Source organism: Rissa tridactyla, chromosome 6, assembly GCF_028500815.1.
Source record: "Rissa tridactyla isolate bRisTri1 chromosome 6, bRisTri1.patW.cur.20221130, whole genome shotgun sequence".
Taxonomy (NCBI): Eukaryota; Metazoa; Chordata; class Aves; order Charadriiformes; family Laridae; genus Rissa; species Rissa tridactyla.
In genome coordinates, this window is record NC_071471.1 from 68,393,324 (window position 1) to 68,413,769 (window position 20,446).

The window sequence follows — 20,446 nt, forward strand, 5'->3', positions numbered from 1 at the left end:
AACTAGTGTGCAGGGCTGAAACGCACCCTGCCTGAGCTCACCTCTGGTAAAGTCAGGCCAGGCAGGTGACGGGCAGAGAGACACGCTGTGCGGTGGCCGATGGACTCCGTTCATTACTGCCCTGTCCTCATCTGGGACCGTGCACCCTCTCGAGCTGCCCCCTCCTGCAGTGTGGCCACGGGCAGCGTCACCGGTGGTACCCTGGGCAGATCTTCCCTCTGCCTCCAGCAGGGTGATGTAGCCTTGCTTTTCACATCGAAACCAGTGGCAGACGAGGACAAGCCATTTCTGCACCAGCCCAAGCAGGGCTGCAGGGCAGAAAATGTATAGGCTGCGTATAGACCTTGTGTGGGAAAACTCCACGGTAGTAGATACATCGTGTGTAGATGCATCGTGTACATCTGCAGCTTTCACAGAAGAAATCTTCGCTTTCTGTGAAGGACATGAGTGATGTTGGTAGAGGGTGTTCAGGCCTGCAAAGCACGTGCTGGTAGACGCTCAGCACGTGTTGGGCAGCACGGTGTCGGTCAGGACCGATGAAAATACAAAAGCACAAAAAGATGAACATCCTCTGAGGGGAAACCACGGCCGCGTCAGTGCTGTCCCGGGCACGGGAGTGAGGTCAGTGCAACGAGACCTCAGTATTCTGTGTGATGAGGTTCAACGCGCTGGGGAGGATGTTTTCTTTTTCTTCTGCAAATATGTTTTTGGTGCTCTTAAATCCCTCCTGTTGGCCAAGGGAAGAAGGCTCGGGATGTTCAACACACAATTTAAACCAGTCTTCCTTCCCCTCCTTGCTGCTCCCGGCAAACGCTGGCAGGCATTTTTGAGACAGTGTGCCCTTCTCTCCACGTTGTGCGCTTTGCACTGTAAAACACAAACTAACCTGGATTTGTCTTTTCACCTTTAACCAGAGTAAAAAGAAGAAAGTGCCTTGTGGTTGCGCTCCATTCCTAACTTTCCTCTGCCCCTTTTTGAGCCGGATTTTTCGGCTTTGGTATTTTTATTAGGTTTACCATGGCTAACGTGGTATCCCAGTAACCTCAGCAGTCCCCAGCCCGCTAGCATCAGGCAGTTCGTGCTTCGCTGTCGCAGGCGTGCTCGCGCCATGATGTCATATCTGGAGTTTGATGTGCGCTCTTCTGGTTTAGATTAAGCAGGTCACTGCTGCTTGCTCTGGGGGAAGGCGGAGGTGAGTTTAGGGGTAACTCTCAGTTCTAGAAAGGTGTGTTTGGCTAACGGGTACAGGTTTTGCTATTTCTTTTCATCACTTTATCACTTCATAGTTGGTTCCAGAGATTGAGAGGGAGGGAAATCCATCACTCAAACTCAGTTTCTTGCAAAGTGGCTGACTTTGTATTTTTTAAATGCACCAGGTGAAGTTGCATCCAAGAAGAAGAGGACCTCCGGTCAATAAACCATTTGTCATTAATTGAGTCCTTTAAAAAAGGCATGAGAATGAGATCCATGCAGCAGAGGATGGGAAAGAGCAGTGGATGGACCTGCCTGAATTCCTTTACCTGTAGTACGGATAGGGCTCGCAGGCTGGCAGCGCCAAGCCTTGCAGGGATGAATAATCGGGGCAGGAAGAGAAGCTCGGCTGAGAAATCTGGGAAGGTCAGGAACTAAGCCAGTTATGTATCGAGAGGAAAGTTGATATTGTTGTTATGAGCTTGGCTTTTAGCTGTTTCCCGAAAGATAACAACAGGCACATCACGGTTAGCGTGCTGAAGAAACGTTGAGAGCACTTCGCAGTTTACTTGGCACGTGTCGAGTCTATTAAAAGTAACCTGGGAGGACCGGGCATTAAAGAACTGGATGTTCAAATAAGCACTCCCGTGCTGTTAATTTTTTCTAGCTGCCTTCATCTCCCTCTGTTGCTGTGTTTGGGTGGTCTGAAAGTCATTATCTTCTGACTTTCCTCAGTCTCTTTTGCAGCACCAGGAGAAGGGGAGGGAAGGAGGGAGGGAGGGAAGAGGCAGCTGAAGGCAATGGAAATAAATAGCAACATATTTCCAGAAGAGAACAAATTCCCAAGTGTGGGATTAAAAAGCTTTTCCAAAGCCAAGTATTCAGCTCTGAGAGGAGGGAACTGTAAGAAGTGGTTTGTCTGAAGAAGCTCACCTTTTCCCCTCTCCACATCTAGATTTCCTTCCCGGGGAGCCGGCAGTAATTCTGCAGTCTCTAGACTTCAAACAGTCAAGTCGGTAAATACAGATTTGGAACAAGGAAAGATTCAATCCTTTCATCTTCTTGGGCTTTGAAATTTAAGGGTACCTGTGGACTGGACAGGAATACTTAAAGCCGTGAGTAAGCAGCAGGAGTCTTATTAAGTAGAGTTTGGATGCGATGGAGGCAGTGTATCCTGAGCAGTTAAAGGAAAGACTCCAAGAAATAGGAGAAGCTGGAAAATATTTTTCAAATGCGAATTTACGTGTGCTCAGAGTGAACGAAAGCAGCGTTAGAAATAGAAACTGGGGTACTGTGGAACTTCACTTTTGTTGTAAATAAAGTCATTCCTCACTCCCATAAACTGCTGGGGCCTCTAGGATCCCTGGCTGGACTTGGCAGTAAGTCTCACAGCGTTTGTAACTGGGCCCAAGTGAATATCTAGTATTATTTTGGAGGCTCTGTTCAGGGTGTAGAAAAAAAGAAAGACTTTATTTTGCCTTCTGGATACAGGTCAATGTGATTCCCAAATTGGTTTGCCTGCCTCAAAGAGAAGAATATAACTAAAAAATAAGCCTCAACTCCCCTGTATCGAAGGGCTGTAAAATAATGCATCCGTCTTACACAAACAGGTGGGGTTCACCTCATATCTGTAGCTAACAGGAGACATATACTGTCTTAAACTTGTCAGACGGGACACAGGTGACAGGTTATTTTATTGGTGGATTGAGGAAGACCTTGGCTACCATATTTTAGTGACCAGAGATGAATCAGGCAGCCAGACAGAGCAGCCCTTGAATTTCTGGGTTAATATCAGACACCCTGGTGCACTGATGAGATGAAGCGCGAGGCTGGTGGCCAGCTGGGTTGTGCAACTCCTTGCGAGTCCTCTGCCAGGAGACCAAAACATGTGCACGCGTATGCGCGTGCACTGAAAAAAAAATACATGCGTGTGTGTAACGTGTGAGTAGATGCATTATCCTCTGCTTTTGTTGCACACTAGCCCTGCGGGCCGGCACTGGGACGGTAGCAGGTCCCGTCGGTGCCAGCAGCAGTGAGTTAATGGCACCCGTGCTGGGGCTGCGCCCAGGGTCATGGCACAGCCACGCCACAGCCACCCTCTTAAAATTTTCTGTGTTAACCAAGCCTTGTTCTTGTGTCCATCACCTTTCCCCATCAAATTCTTTCCGGGTTTCTCAGTCTTTCCATTTCCCTGCTCTTGTAAAGCTCCCTTTTTGGTGAGGTGGGAGAGATGGAAAGCAGCGAGTAGTTCCTATATCCAGTTTTACAACCTTGTTACTAGAAATATATATAATGGTATGAGGTTCAACAAGGCCAAGTGCCGGGTCCTGCACTTGGGTCACAACAACCCCATGCAGCGCTACAGGATTGGGGCAGAGTGGCTCGAAAGCAGCCTGACAGAAAAGGACCTGGGGGTGTTGGTTGACGGCCGGCTGAATATGAGCCAGCAGTGTGCCCAGGTGGCCAAGAAGGCCAACAGCATCCTGGCCTGTATCAGGAATAGTGTGGTGAGCCGGACTAGGGAAGTGATCATCCCCCTGTACTCGGCACTGGTGAGGCCCCACCTCGAGTACTGCGTTCAGTTTTGGGCCCCTCGCTACAAGAGGGACGTTGAGGTGTTGGAGGGTGTCCAGAGAAGGGCTACAAAGCTGGTGAGGGGTCTGGAGAACAAACCTTATGAAGAACGACTGAGGGAGCTGGGGTTGTTTAGCCTGGAGAAGAGGAGGCTGAGGGGAGACCTCATTGCCCTCTACAACTACCTGAAAGGAGGTTGTAGAGAGATGGGGGCTGACCTCTTCTCCCTGGTGACAAGTGATAGGACGAGAGGAAACGGGTTCAAGTGATGTCAGGGGAGGTTTAGATTGGATATTAGGAAACATTTTTTCACTGAAAGGGTTATTAAACATTGGAATAGGCTGCCCAGGGAGGTGGTGGATTCACCATCCCTGGAGGTGTTTAAAAAAAGGGTAGATGGGGCACTTAGGGACATGGTTTAGAAGTGGCTTTTGTCAGGGTAGGTTAAAGGTTGGACTCGATGATCTTAAAGGTCCCTTCCAACCTCAGCAATTCTATGATTCTATGATTGGTGAGATGGAGCTCATCAAATTAAAAGAAAAACACGTTTCTGATAGCTATTGGATTTGCACATATTTTTCCTGACACACAACTGACGGATAAAATAACGCATATTAACTGTGGTAACCATGCATAAAGTTACGCAATGGTCTTAAATTTGAAATAGTTTATACAGGAGAGCACTAAGAGAAGCTCACAATGTTTTTCCAGAGGCCGATGTCATTACCCCATTTTACAGATAGCGAATCTAGGGCAGGGGAAGATAAAGAGCTTTGCTCAAGGTCAACCAGTAAGCCAGCAGCAGACCTGAGAGCAAACTGAGCTTTTATGAGTCCCCCGCTCCTTTTTCTGCCCCTTGCCAGCATCGCCGCTCCATTTTCCATTACTTTTCTTTTCCATTACTCTATTTCTTAAACTTGCAGACTGCAGTTTTGGCTTCGTTCTGCAAACAGCATCGATGATCTGTCAATCTGCATCTGCACAAAGTAATTTTGGCGGAGGGGAAGAAGTGGGTGGACCGAGCACGAGGAATAATAAGGAAGAGAAACCCAAACAACTCTCTCCCCGCCCACCGTCCCACCCCCGACAATAAACACAACCCCCCAGGAATCTCATGCTTCAACGTTTGTGGTGGCAAAGGGATGATGCATTCCTTTTTCTAGGACAACATATGCGCCGTTTGGTACGTATCAGAGAACTGCGTGTAGACCTCTAGCTCTAAAGGTAAAGCTCGGCTTACCCTGCTTTTCTTCTGCACTCGGACAGTAAAAGTGGGCAAGCAGAAACCACTTAAAAATAAAATACGAAAAATATTCACATAATCCATAAAATAAAGCAGACCAGGTGTGCAGGTAAAAAAGCCACTAGGTAGTAGTGAATGTTGATAGGGCAGCAGTGAATATAACGATTAGAACTCTAAATATCATAAAAATAGGCGTATTCGAGAGAGTGAAAAGTAAACCCGCTCTCCTTTTAACCTTTAAGGAGAAACTACACGTGCAGGGAGCAGGGCGCTGCGTGACAGTGGCTGGGTCGCCAGTGGCGGTGCCACCTCCCTTCTGTAGGTCTCGAAGTAGGACGGCAGACGGCAGCGTCTGTGTTAATCTGGTTTCATTTCCCAAACACTCACCGATTTCTGATGTCCACACTAAAACTAACCTGGGCGTTCTGGGAGCGCTTCTTAAGACACGCGTAGAAAATACTGAATTTGTTCAATACGTAGTTATTCCATGGCTTTGGCGATATCGTTGTGCTGAATTTATTTATTGCACAACTCTGAAGCCCCAGAGTAGGAGGGGGTTGGGTTTTATTACTGTTTTGAGGTTTCTTCTAGAGATTTGATCCTTCTGTGTGTCATCCCTGTGTCCGTGGAAGTCCCGCCGCAGCCAAGTGGTGAAATCCATGCCTTTTCCAGCTGCAGGGAAGCAGCATCTTTGGAGGCTTTTTTTAGGCTTGCATCTTAAGAGGCTTTTTTTAGGTTTCTCGTTAGAGGAAAAAATGTTTAAAAAGCATGAAAAAAAGAACTTGGTTTTATTCCCTGGTGTCTTCGTACCAGGGTTCCTGGAAGTTGAAACTAAGTCTCTCTTAAGTAGGGATTTCTTCTAAAGATGCAGTGCGAAAGTTTCTCACATACTTAAAAAGAGACCTTAATGGTTTTATAATGTTAAGAGGAATTTTCAAGATCAGACTGCTGTTGGTTACACCTAGGATATAGGAATTACCACGTCGTTGTTACTTAATAGGCATTTTGAGGTGGTTTTGCTGGTTCTGTGCCTGCCATGCGTGGAGCTGGGAGGCAGAGCTGGGTGATGGCCTGAGTCGGAAGGGACGTAAACTGAGCAGGGCTGGAAAAAGGAGAGGAGAAATTATTCCTGACTCATCTGTTATATTTTCAGCCTTCTGCAGAGAAGAGAATACCACGTCTGCTTTAACCTGTTGCCTGAAATACTCTTTTCATTTGTCTGCAGGAAATCAGGCAGACTCTTTTCCATAACTACCTGACTTATATTTCTTACGGTAGTCCTGCCTGAACTGGAAACATTTAATGATGTTTTCAAGCGCAGAACTCTTTGCCCTTGTCCTGAATTGCTGGTCGCTTTTTTTTTTTTTTTTTTTTTTGGTGTGTCTGAGCACCTGCTTGTTTCCTGCCTTCCCTCCTCATCCCCCGGACGGACGGACCGGTGCGCCCGTGCACGGCGCGATGCTGGCGTGGCCACCCCCAGCCCTGCATCTCTGTCAGCGGGCCGTCGACTTGCGACTAATTTGTCATCTCCTCCGATGAGCCCAGGCTCGGCATTGTATTAATATGGCAATGCTGCTCCAGGAACAGCGTGTTCCTCCTCGCAGGGCTGCGTTCCTCCGGCCCGGGGCTCCAGCCTGGCTGTTTATGCAGAAGTTGGGTTTCCTCCCACCTCACCGCTGGTGTTTACAGAAGGAATCGCAGTTTCCTGTTGTGTTAGATGGAGCTGTCGCTCCGCTCTGCATTCCTGCCCTCCCTGCTTACGCCGAACTGCTTTTTAGCCTCATCAGCTTGGAAGTCTATGGATTTTGCTCACTGCTGCTATAACTGCGAGACTGACTTTTTGCAGGGGTAGCCGGTGCACTTGGTTTATAGAAGAATTTCTGGCATTTTTGAGGAGTGTTTATATACATATTTTCTCCCTGTCAGGTTCTGCAAGGGTCGCTAAAGCCTGAGACTCTTCCCATGAGGTAAAATAGGGGTGATACCCGTTTTAAAGATAAATCTGAGGCACTGAAGATTCTAATTACTTTTCACAAGTTGTGTAGAGACTGAGTAACGTTCAGTTGCACACCAAGTCTCGCTCATCCTCGGTGTTCCTCCTCCTGCAGAACGTTCCAACCATTTGACGTCTATCTAGCAATTCAGCAGCTGAGTTGCAACAGAATATACTCTGTGTCTGACTCATTTACCAGTTATTCTGCCTTGTAGGCTACTGGTAGGAAAAGTTCCTGTTTGGCTGAAATTTTATATCTGAATTTAAAATTTATATCTGAAGTTATATAGGAACTTCCTACAAGAAAGCTTGTAGACACATTGCCCAGGGGCATTGCCCATTGCCCATTCTCAGTGGCAAGAAAATCTTGCCTTACATTGAGACTGGATGCCAGGGGTTTGTTTCGTACTAAGAAGCTGGACCAAAGCTCTCTGAAGACTCTGTGCTTTACAGTTTAATTATCTTCAAATATTTTTTTTTCTAGTTTTCTTGTTTTATAAACGCAGAAGAGCTCCATATGTGTCATTCTCTTCATGTAGCCTGGTCATTCATGTGCTACCAATATGTGCTTTTACTTATTTATACATTTGCATTTTCAATAACTTACCTTCTTAAACTCTGATCAGGGTAAAGCATTGAAGGGGGCCTACAAGAAAGATGGAGAGAGACTTTTTACAAGGGCATGTAGCGATAGGACACGGGGTAATGGCCTCAAACTGGAAGAGGGGAGATTTAGATTAGATGTTAGGAAGAAATTCTTTGCTGTGAGGATGGTGGGACACTGGCCCAGGTTGCCCAGAGAAGCTGTGGCTGCCCCGTCCCTGGAGGGGTTCAAGGCCAGGTTGGCCGGGGCTTGCAGCAGCCTGGTCTGGTGGGAGGTGTCCCTGCCCAGGGCAGGGGGGTGGAACAAGGTGACCTTCCCAACCCAACCCATTCTATGATTCTATGGTTAATTTGCGGCCAGTGGTTGGCAATAGGGTGCGCGCAGAGACGTGCGTTGCTGCAGCCTCTGCACCAGCAGCAGAAACATCCTCCTGCTTGCTACGTGAGCACTTTCACACCCTTTTCCTTGAAAATCAATAAAGTCAGCTTTTGTTCTTGAGAAAATAAATTAAAACGCATAATTTACCATCAGTTTTGCACTCAATTGCATATTAGATAAGTGACCACGCACTGGTCTGAAAACTGTTTTGTGTTATTGTTAATTTGAGAGCTGTTTTGTTCTACTAACTTTGTATATATTTCCTATTTAGTTTAGCTTGGCAGCTTTTTTTTTTTGTTTGTTTAAAACCAGTGATTAAAATTGATGGTTTCAGGCTCTTGGATTAGCAGGGAAAATACAAATTTCAAAGCCTGTTACTTGCACGTTCTCTGGTGTGTATGACAGAGCCTTTGTTAAAGGGTGCCAAGAAAGAGTTGATCATCTAAATATTATTATGGTGAAAATGGACTTTATTTTTCCCTTTGCAAGTTATGCATTCATGCCAAAAAGCAATTTTACTTTAAATCCTCACTTTAATTTTGCAATGGTTCTCGCTGCAGGAAATCTTTTAAGTGAATACCGGAGTTGTGCAGTTTACTATTTGCTGGCGTAAAATGCTTGAAATCTCTCCATTATTTAGTGCTACGAAAATATCTTTGCTTTTAGGGATGTCACGGTATTTTATTTTTTTATCTGATTTTATTCTCAGAAATTTGTGAAGTATCTTTAGTTTCTCCATGGATTACACAGGGAAAAAATAACAGATGCAATAGTAGCTCTATTAGCAGGGTGCTGTGGTGTAGACCTCTCAAAATTACCTCCGTTGATCTGAAAGTTGTTCTTAAGCAAATTGTCTACAATACGTAGAATGTTGTTTCTTATTTTCTTAGTATTTTCATTGCATAATATCCTTTTTTTGTTGTGTTACACAATTTATCCTTGAATAGGAAGTGGAATATTTAGGCTTGCAGTTTTATGTAATTTTTTAAAAAAAAAAAAAAAAAAAAAAGGAAAAAAAGAGCAGCAGCAGATTCCCATACATCACTTTTTCCTCGTGTCTCTCCAGCGGAGCTTGCTGATACCACCATTTTCAGTGTGACCTAAGCACATTTGCTCGAGTCTGTTTCCGTCGTAGCGTCAGAGGTTTAACGTTCCTATATGACATGAATGGGAGTTTGTACAAACACCAGCAGCTGGAGTTTTATTCGGGAGGGTGGAAATTCTCCACGTAAAACTCCACAGCCTTGTGGTTTGTGTTAGCAGTCACCGATTCTGCCAGCCCAGAGGTTTCGTGAGTGCTTAAGCCCTTCTGGTTTCGTCCCGCAGAGGAACCCAAGCTGTTCTTGCAGACCCTAGTGTGCGTGTGCACCTGGGATTGGGGATTTGAATAGAAGATTGAGCAAGCAGCGAGTGCAGGAGGGAAGTAAGCATCTATTTTCAGCAACCTGGGTAGCTTAATACATTTAGCTAGCCCATAAACCTCAGCAGGTTGTGGTGGCTCTGCGCATACGCTGGACAAGGATTTCATCGCATCGCTTATGATGCTTATGGAGTTACTGGGGAAAGACAGATTAACCACAGATCCCTGGATGCGAGCCCCGTTTTCTTCCGCTGGCACCCGCCTGATGTTAGCAGACCGTGGACCCCACCAGCTGAGCTGGTCACGGTGCGTCTGATGAACTGGATGGGGTGGGGGCGAAACAGCCCTCCTGGCTGAGCGGGGCCGCTGCTCAGGTGCAAGCATGGAGCAAAACCAAAGGAGACTTTAGTTTGGTTCCCCGGGAAGGAGAGGGGCGTTGCATGTTTCCAGTACGAATCATTTTTAATGATAAACGTGGAGATGGTGCTCCACCCTCCCTGCAAGCTGCATGTGAGCATCCTCTTTAACAGTTACAAAAATATGACTACAAATGATTTCAGCTGTCTAGGTGATTACGGTTTCATGGGATTTTTTTTTTTGTTTTTGGTCTTAATGGGAATGAAAATTTCTTGCTGTTTTTTAAAGCGGTCGAAGGCTTGATTCTAGACTGAATCTGAGCTTTTTGGCTTAGGACATGAAAATATCTGGTGTGGTCACATCAGGAGAGGGCAGGAGGGAGAGAGAGACTTGCTGGTGTTTGCTGGGTGGGGTGTGCCTTTTTTCCCCCCCCTCCCTGTATCTAAGATAAAGAGTCCCATTGAATGAGATAATTGTGTTGGTTCTGACTTCAGACAGTGGAAAGGAGACGGGGGAGTGTTGAGGATGCCTTAGCAAGGGCTGCCTGCAGAGGATGCAGAAGAGAAGGGGCAGCGAGCTGAGCTGGTCCTGACAGATGAGAGCAGAACCCCCTTGTCTGAAAGGGGGAAAACACATGAAAGCTGGGTGGGGAAAAAGATTTCTGCCCGAGATGTGCCTAAAGCGTTGTGTGAAGAGCTGTTCTCATGAGAGGTGGACCTACGCTGAGGGAAGACCTTCCAGAACGGCAGACCCAGTTCTCACAACTGCAGGGGAGAGGTTACTATTATGAGATTTCTATCTCCAAAGCATCCTTTCAGCTTAGCTCAAAATATTACCAAAAGCAGCGTGTATGACTTGTAAGCATTAAAGCATCAATGCCACTTTGAGCAAAGAGCTAATCAGAACCCAGATCTTAATATGCTTTTTGGCTCATCTTTATGAAGCCAAATTATTTCAGTTGTTTACAGCTGGGTGTGCTTTTTTCCCTGGCTTGGTTTTCTGTCTTGCCTCCTAGCAGTTTGTTTACTGATATTAGCCCTGTTAATGTCTGTTGGCAGAGATTTGCCTTTTCATTCGAGGGCTGACAGCCAGCACACCTTTGAAGTCCTTGAAGAACTTGAAGAATTAGTTGCCTTGGGGAATTTTTCGTGCTGTAACCTATTTATGTTTTTTTAAGTCAATTTTTGATCATTAACTGAAATCACAGCAATCGTCTTCATAATGTCATTAATAAAGGTTTCTTAACCATGCTCATGGGCATTGAGGGCATTGTGCAATAGTTCAATAAAAACATTACCGAACGCAAATAATCAAGCATATAAATAGAAAGAGGAACAGTCTGCAAAGGTCCGAACATCAAAGCCTGAAGGTATTTAGGAACTAAAGCTTTATTCAAGCCCACCTCTCAGTGTTTAAAAAACCCCAACCCCAAAACCAAGAAACAATGAAAAGACTCTATCAAGAACAAAACTCCAGAAGGGTGGGGTTTCAAAAAAACCAACACAAAACAAAAACAGCAAAAAAGAAGAAAAAGGCCAGAAAATTGGGAAAACTTTATTCCCATGGATGCAACACTGGCTATACCAAAGCAGCAGTTTTGAACTCAGAAATCTACATTTTGAAGTCCAGTTTAAATATGGAATTAAAGAGCGATCCACTTGCTTTGTCGGTTACCTGTAAGTCAAGGATGGATGTGGTGGTTAGATGTAGGTATCAGAGTACGCAGGCAGTGGGGATTAAATAGGCAAAACCATATCATCAATCGAAACTTAAAGCTGTTGCTTAATAGCCGAGCACAGTCTGCTCAACCACTGTGTTGAGCACTCAACCACCGAAGAGTCTCCAGCTCCTTAAAAGTCAAAATGTGGAGGATGTTGCTTGATACCCATTCCCCCCCTAAAACTGTATTTTCTCCTAAAACCCTGTACTATCAGTACAGCTGGAAAGTATGTTTGTTAGAGAGAATGGGAAAGTATCTCCTGAGAAGTTCTGAATTTCATTGTTGTCTTCTACAGTGGCTGGTGATGGCTGGAAATAAAGATATGGTTGTTGAGAAACGAGCATCTGCTCATATGAGGTTGGTATTATTGGCATTTGTATGGCAATTTAGGCTTCCATTTAGGAGCCTGTGCCTACTGGTGATTCAAATCTAAGATGGAATTTTACATGGTGGTAGTTCTTACAGGAAAGATAAGTGCACCTCTCCACTCCGACGTGCATTGCTCAGTAATCCCAAAGGGCAATTAGCTAATGGTGAGCATTAAGTTGTACGTAACGAGCAAATGGTATGCATGCACACGTGTGCATTTTAATCTCGTTTCCCCTCTGTGATATTTTTTCTCAGTGATAGAAGAAATTTTCAACATATTAACACTTCTACTATAGCCTTCAGATTTTATGCCATCACCTGATGGTAAAGACCAGTTGATAGGAATTTGTTTTTTTTGTTAGCATTCATCAATGAATTCATCTGAATGGTACTTTGACTTCTGTTTGTTTGCTTTAAGAAGGTATGTTTTCCATTTAAGTGGGCAGTTGTTCAAGAGCTGTTGCAAAACTGTGTTACACAATGCAAGAATTCCTAATACATAAGCAATAGGCAGGCGTGGCGAGCTCCTGTAAGCTTTTTAGGTCAGTATGCCATGAATCGGTATTTATTATCTAACTTTTTTTGGAGTATGAAATTTTGACCTCGTAACTGTGCAGCTTAGTTTGGGACTGCACGAGGAGGCGGATTATAGGCAAAAGAGCGTCACTTCTGAAATCTTGGCATTCGCAGCCTCCGACTCAAAGCGAAGGCAGCTCTGAGATGAAGTATTAGTAGTCTCACCATGTACAGCTTGGGCATCCTTTCTCTTCTTGAATAGCAAAGTGGAAAAAAAGATTGAAGGCATAAAAAAAGCTGCGTTGTTTCCTGTGCAGCTCCCTCATCCGTGGGAGCTCCCTTTTTCAAGGGCAGGACGTGACCTTTGAACGTCTACAGCCTTGTAACTGAGATGAAATAATTTTATAAGCGGTGATAAGCATATTGATGGATACAGGAGTGCCCTGTGGCATTTTATCCCAGCATCGTGTTAATCCAATCTGATAATCTGTCAAAGCTCCTATTTAGTGCGAGTGAAGACTTCCAGACTGCAGTTCTCGTTCTCCTACCAGTTTTCCAAACCACTCCCATTATAGTTGTCAGCTCTATAGTGATGATGTGGTTCCTTTGATACCCAATATTTCTAATAAAGAGAAGAGAAATCCTTTGGTAAATTGACGTTTGTCAATCAGCAAGCCCTTATGCCTTTCTGGCATGAAAGTCCAAGGAAGACAGCTTAAGTGTAAGTCAGACAAAGCACAAAGTGCTTTTGAGGAAAACAGTAGGTGGGGACACAAGTTTCCTGATCTGCTTCATAAAGCGGATTAACGTCTCTGAACCGTGATCTGAAACTGCATAGGTGATTATGTGGTTACTGCTGTGGTTGCTGTTCGTGATTGATTGCATTTAAAAGCCCTTGAGATGCTTCATGTGGGGAAAAAATATGTTCTTAGGTGATCAGATAGAGTCTGGGTTGAACATCCACCCAGCTCACAAGGGCACTATATGCTAGTTGGCATTGGTAAATCACCTGAAACCCATTGTTCACCCCTGAATTGAACCAGCATCTGGTTAGTATTAAAAGCAGCAATGTTTTGTTCCCAAGTTATTCCTCTGAATCTCCTGCCATGGGTTTTTGCTTCCAGTATGTCCTTAAAAATTTGTGCAGTTTTCCGGTCTGGTGTTCAGATAATGAAGGTCATTCAGGAATTAGTATTGGGATGATTTTATAGGATAGTCCTGTATCTCCTTCTACAATTCTGCAGATAAATCATCCTGTTACACCCGTCACAGGCACTTACAGCGTTCACAAGCTGCTTACTGCTTTAATCTCTGGACGGATTTAGAAGCCAAATGGCAAGGATGGATGGGAGCAGCAGAGCACATCAACACTCATCTGAAAGTCAATGGCAGATTTGGCTTGTGCCTTTATAACGCGAGATGGGTGCATCAAATAAAATGGGAAGACTCATGAAAACAAAGGGTGTTTCTTGCCTCTAGGGAAATACAAAATGGCTCTATGGGGTGTTCCAACTGCTTAGTCGCTCCTCATTTTAAAAAAAAAAAAAAAAAGTTTTGCCCCTGAACTACTGGAGAAGGGGAAACTGTCAGAATTTTGAGTTTTTTCCAGAGATTTTTAGACAACTGATGGTGCAGACAGGTTTTCTGATGGCCACAAGCCACAACAGGAGTTTGGTATCCAGTTGTTTTTGAAAATCCCACTGACCTCTCTTGAATAGTCGGTGACGATGAGCTTTTGTGTTACAGCACTGCCCAGGAATGCAGAGCTTTGTGGTCCCATTGTTTTCCGATGCGAATCTATTTTGTAGCCTCGAGGGTGGTTCAGTAACTCCAAAGTACGTGGTATCTACATCTGTGGAGCTGATGGACCCCCGGTGGTTGCAGTGGAGAGGATGCGTTGAGTGTGGTTGTGTAGAGGACATGGAATGTGCCTGCAGGGTCAGGAGCCCGGCAGGGGCTGGTGGTCCGGGCTCCGTGGGTCAGCGGTGGGAGAGGCAGTGCAGACCTCGTGCCCAAGCTGAACTTTCACAGCAGTTGCTGTAGGCCTACCTAGGGGTTAGGACCTTCTCATCCTCGGCATTTTACAAATGCAGCAGCATGAGACTTCAAAAACCACTAAGGCGGCGTATTTTGGCAGAGGAACAGAACCCGTTTGTTTAATCTGAGAAGACCATACAAGTTAAATAGACCATCCAGAAAAGAAAAGAGGTGAGAGCAGGAACGGGGACATTTGAGTACAAAATGCCTTTCGCAAAGGGAAGAGCGGGACAGTGTTTGGACATCAACTAAACCCCGCGTTCCTCCAGTGCCTCCTCCCCAGAGCCGGCAGCGGTGGGACAAGCTGGACCGGGGTCTGTGGCCACAGCCAGGCTTGGAGCAGCAGCAGATCTGCTTGCCCTGCGGCCCAGTTACCCACGCTTGAAATGAGACGGTTTCATAGATCTGTTTGTCCTGACGATAAAACGCGCTGCCTCCTCTGTGTAAAGAGGCAGAAGGGAAATCTGGGGGCAAGGGTTATGCTGCAGATGACTTTTAAGGGGGGGAAAAGAGATCCACTTGGAGCTTTTTTTAAATTCAGGTGTTTTGCCATGACCTTTCTCCTGTCACTTGAAGAACTCATGACATGTTTTCTGTTTCTATTTCAGGCCAAGAACATCCTAATAGCCTACGGCACAAATACAACTTTATTGCAGATGTGGTGGAGAAGATAGCTCCTGCTGTGGTTCACATTGAATTATTTCGCAAGTAAACAAGATGCCCGGTTTTGATTTCTGTATTCTTGAAAACAGCTGCCAGTGTGCCAGAAATGCTGATTGATGCTATGTAACAGCAAAGAGGTTTTTGAGATGATAAATATTTGTCATACTTAAAAATTAAAGATAATTTACGAGTCCTGGCAAAAAAAAAAAAAAAAAAAGAAAAACGGTTAAACTAAGGCGTGTGCATTATCGTGTTAACGATAATAAGTAACATCAGATATCCTAAAAATCAAAAAACCCCAAACTCTTTTTGGATGCGTGTTATTTGGAATGATTTGTGATCTTTCAACTTTTTGCGGCGACAAATGTTTATTTCCCATGTCTTCTAGACTTCCTTATTCGAAGAGGGAGATTCCTGTTGCCAGTGGTTCAGGGTTCATTGTCTCAGAAGACGGACTGATAGTGACAAACGCCCATGTCGTCACCAACAAAAACCGAGTGAAGGTGGAACTGAAGAACGGTGAAACGTATGAAGCTAAAATTAAAGATGTTGATGAAAAAGCTGACATTGCACTAATTAAAATAGATGCTCAGGTGAGTCGTTAAAGCAAGACACATTTTAGCCCTCTTAATTTAGCACCCTTCTTTCCAAATGCTATTGCTAATTTTCATGTTTGAAGGAAAGGCTAGTAGCTTAGTGGTCTGAGTTACAGAGAATCTTTGAGCTAGCTGGATATACATTTTTCAAAGCCAAGTTTGTGGTTGGTAGTGGTTCATTTTACCATCTCTCAGTGTAGTGCAAGCAAGACATCATGCTTTTGTATGCATCCGCAAAATAAAAAACATCATTTACCGGCTGGTTTACACACACATTGGCTAAGATAATTCGCTCCCTCTCAGAAGAAATGGGAGTTGTACCCTTGTGGTTGGTAGAGGGGTGTATTAGTCTTTCTCGTGTGCCTACACTGAAGTCACAAATTGCTTTTAGAAGATGTATTTGTGCCTGTGAAGGGCTGTACCACACTGATGTAGATAATAAAATGGAAAATATCTTGGGAAGCTTCTTGAACGTGCAAATTGAAGCCTGCTTGGAAAGATGCTCTTACACTGCAAGTGGTTTTCTGGACAAATGGGAATGCAGCTTCCCATCCATAGTCTTCCTCCGTATCAAACAGATGGCTGTCAGCATTTTTCTGCCTCCTGCAACAGCAGAAAAGCTGTCGTGCCGTTCTGCACACGTCGACGGCATAGCGCAAGCGGAATATTGTGTCGAAATACCGTGTAACGTAGATGCAATTAGATGCATGTGATTGCGTGGGGTGCTGCTCATATTGGTTTCTCTTGTTTGGACTGTTAGTTAATGACCTCCAAATTTAACGGGCAAGAATATTTCATTTGAAACACATGACTCAAAAATGTGTAAATCTTGCAGTGTTGTTTTAGTTCAGACCTATTCCCCAGTGAGGTCAAAAGTGTTTGTGCCAGAGTTCATGACTAAATCAGACATCTAATTCAAAACTCTTGGATGACCCAAGATATTAAGTGCTCCTGCTACTTCCTTGCCACCTTTGTCATTTAAAAGCTCTTTCTTTTCCTTATTTAAAAGCTTCTGAACAGCAACATGGCAAAAAAACCCAAACCGTAACGATACCAAGAATGTTTTTTGCCATGTTGTTTTTTCCTGTTTTCCTCAGGTAACCAATTTACATGTTTTATCAATCGCTTATTTTCTCATTTTTGTATTAAAATAAGCAAAAGCAGATCTGCAGTTACAAAGCAAAGGGAAGATCCCCAGGGTGAGAACTGTCAGCATTAGGCTGAGTAGGATATGGCAGGGAGTGAAGGGCAGCTGGAAAAGTGATTTAAAATTGGAAGCACAACGTGGTGGGGAAAGTAGACCAGAAGATGATGGTGAAGAAGGAAAGGACTTAAGGCGATAGGAAGGCGAGCTTCAGAGAAGGAAGAAGCTGGTAAGTCAAAGAGAGGAGACATTGAACTGATGTGACAGATTTTTTTGAAGGCTTAAGAAGAGACTAGAGTTTTATGTTATTTTTAGAGCTTAAAGAAATGGCTCCAAATTTTCCCTGGTAAGCTGCTTGCAGGAAGGGAGAACCTGGAAGACTGGAAGCAGCTTGGAAATAAGATAATGCAGCCAGATGAGTCTCCTCTAGTGGAAACCACTGCTAAACAGGACTAGAACTGGCAATTGTAGTTATGGCTTGCAAGACGGCAGATACTGTTCTTTTTTAAAAGTTACTGCTGTGTAATTAAATTATAGTCACCATCATCTTCCATCAGTTTCATATTTTAATGCAGTTGTGACCCTGTTTTGCAAGTGGCACATCAGCTGGTTACTTGCAAGTGTTTATCATTCCAGGTTATTATCCTCTTACCTTGTTCAGTCATGGAGCAGGAAAGAATATGTGATTTTTTTGATGTAACGTGCAGCAGCAGCTTTTACCGTTTTAAAAACAATTATTCAAAACCTCATAATTATCTGTATAGAACTTCTTAACGACAAGGTACAAGGATGTCTCTTTGGCTTGATGTATGGACTGCTGAAGCTGCCCAACATAGCACATGCTTCAGATTGTGAGCATTGCAACCTAGTTAATTTATGTATATTTTCAAATTCTTTAAGGCAGGAAACTTTTTCTGTCTTAGACCTATCTAGCGCCAAATCAGCTACATTTTTTAGGCAGCGGACGGGGGGAAGGATTGATCCATTAACATTCAGCTAAAGAAAAAGCCTTGGTTTTAATGCAGCTTTGGGCAGTGTCTCAGTGCCTGGAGGCTGAGCTCTTGCAGAAGGAGGCGAGCAGGCCCCCACTGTCTTCCTCGCCTAATATCAGCATAGTGCATCCATCTGGGTAGCAGATCACATTTCACATCTCTGCCCTAAATTAGATAGAATATGAACATAAACTTAGGTCTGACGTAGCCTCAGTAAATGTCCTATCAGTAGTACAACCCAGTACCTTGTGTTCCCTGATGGCCTCTGCCTGGTGCATCTTGTTGTTGGTTGTTCAGAGAGCTGGGGGGGTTCAGCCTGGAGAAGAGAAGGCTCCGGGAAGACCTTAGAGCCCCTTCCAGTCCCTAAAGGGGCTCCAAGAAGATGGGGAGGGACTACTCTTCATCAAGGAGTGTGTCAATAGGATGAGGGGTAACAGTTTTAAACCAGAAGAGGGGAGATTTAGATGAGATATCAGGAAGAAACTTTTTCCTGTGAGGCTGGTGAGCCCCTGGCCCAGGTTGCCCAGAGAAGCTGTGGCTGCCCCATCCCTGGAGGGGTTCAAGGCCAGGCTGGACGGGGCTTGGAGCAGCCTGGTCTGGTGGGAGATGTCCCTGCCCAGGGCAGGGGGGTGGCACTGGTTGGTTTTTAAATTCCCTTCCAACTCAAACCATTCTATGATTCTATGATCTCAGGATAATTTTGAGAGGACTTGGGGAAAACTTCTTGTATCATTTGCTTTTTTTCTGGGATGAGAGACCAGTTTTCCAGCTAGCTCTGGTGACATGGCACTGGGAAATCCTCATCCTAGGTGAGGCCTGAGGAACCTCTGTTCGCAAGACAGGACAGATGATGCTTTGCACTTGAAGAGTTAGAAACACAAAATTTTAAGTGTTCACAAAAAAGTCAGCTGGGAAGTTGATTTTCAGACTGAACTTTCATGGGACATTTTTGTATATCCATTCAAGTTCAGTGGTTGAGCTTTCCTTGTTGTACTGCAATGCCTTGCAATCATTCAGATTCATAAAAGGTCGTTTAAAATCACAGAGGTAATAGTATGTTGAAACTGAAATGTACCTGATGACCAGAGAAGTCAATGTGATGGTACAAACAACCCTTTAAAAATCTGGATATGGCATGAAAACCATCCCTAAGAATTTTTCTGAAGAGTGAAGTTCTTCCCTTTGAATAAAGTATTTGAAAGTGACCTCAAAGATGCAGAATTTAATTTTTTTCTTCTGTTTTTCTGTGGCATGTGAAGGCAGGATCTGAAGGGTGAAGAATGCCTCTGTGGTTAGGAACAGAGCTGGGCTTGAAGTATGAGTTCAGGCTGTCAGTTGGCATTCCTAAAACTGTTAAGATTTTGCAGCAGCCTGCACGCTGTTTTTCTTTCAGGTGTGAACATGCGGCCAAAGACGCTGCTGGAACTGATTTGGCTTTGCTGAGTGTGATAGGAAGTGAGAGAGAGTGGTAAAACCTGGGCACCAGTAAGGATGAACCGTTTCCCTGATTCAGTTCTCCATGGAAAAACATATTGCGGTCAATGAGGAGCAGAAATCTTGGAGTTGTTCTTCTAATCCTAAAATAACGCTTATTTTTACAGTCTGGAAAAGAGAGAAGCTGTATTTCTTGTGCCCAGAGTGAGACACAGCAGTTTGCTGAAGTGCCGAAAGGGGGAAGGAGGGTTGGGGGTGTGTGGTAAATGCAGGGGCAATACAGCTAACGTAACTATCCTTCCAAACGCAAACAGCTTTGAGGAGGCAGCAATACTAGAAAGAAACGGTTGCAGACGATTTGGATGCGAACATGTAAGATTTTTATCAAGCTTCCCTAGAAAAATTTGGACTTTGGCAGCACAGGCAGAGGCTGGTGAAATAATCCAGCCTGTGTGACACGGGGGATGCTGCAGTCAGCCTGAAACCCATCAAAAACATTGCACAACACTCCAGAGCCAGCAGATGCTTTTGAGCTGGCAGAGCTCGATTATGAAATTCGTCTCCAGACAAATAACTACCTTGTTGAATGAGAATGCGTGAGACAGCTGCTGGGGACTGTAAACACCAGAAGGAGGAGAGAAACTTTTAGGGGTGGTTTAGTGGACGATGTCAGGGTTAATGGAGGGCAGAACTATAAAAGAGCCCTGTGCCCCCACCCAAATTGAAGCTGGAAGTCAAAAGTAGTGGAAGGTGGAGGTGGGTTTTGCCTGGAGACCCCTTTCACCCCTGGAAATTGGATCTTGCCTGCAGAAGTGATCCCTGTGGCAGGTGCCTCTGGTTTGGCAGCGGGTACAGGAAGGGGGGAGCAGGGTGAACGGCTGTATTTTGAGGTGTATCTTCTTCCTACATGCTTAAAAACCAGCCATGAGACACTTGCCACCAACTCTGAAATGGTGGCTGTGTCACGGAAGACATGCCAGTGTCTGAAGATTTTTGTTCCTTGATTTGACCAGTTGCTGCCTTCTGTATCCCGAGCGGGATTTGGCATCTCCGTGGTACAGCAGTAGTGAGTTTGTGACCGACCTCTAATTTGCGGTGGTATTTCTGCCCATTTGCTTAAGGTTTTTCCTGCATCTTGCTAATAAGCACTTAGTTTGACACTTCTAAATCAACAAGACCTTGTGCCCTCATTCCTTCAGTGGTTTCGTGAGGCAAAGCAGCGTCTGGATCTTTGTGGTCAGAGGGGATTTGCTTTTTTTCCCCTGTGTGTACAAA

General features: G+C 44.7%; 1 protein-coding gene across 1 annotated transcript in view; it reads left to right on the forward strand.

The window, feature by feature from the left end:
- HTRA1 (HtrA serine peptidase 1) overlaps positions 1-20,446 on the forward strand; it is a 37,046-nt gene that overhangs the window by 3,156 nt on the left and 13,444 nt on the right. Inside the window, exons 2-3 of the mRNA XM_054206576.1 lie at positions 14,951-15,050; positions 15,394-15,598. Coding sequence (XP_054062551.1) covers positions 14,951-15,050; positions 15,394-15,598 — 305 coding nt within the window. The remainder of the gene's footprint in view (positions 1-14,950; positions 15,051-15,393; positions 15,599-20,446) is intronic.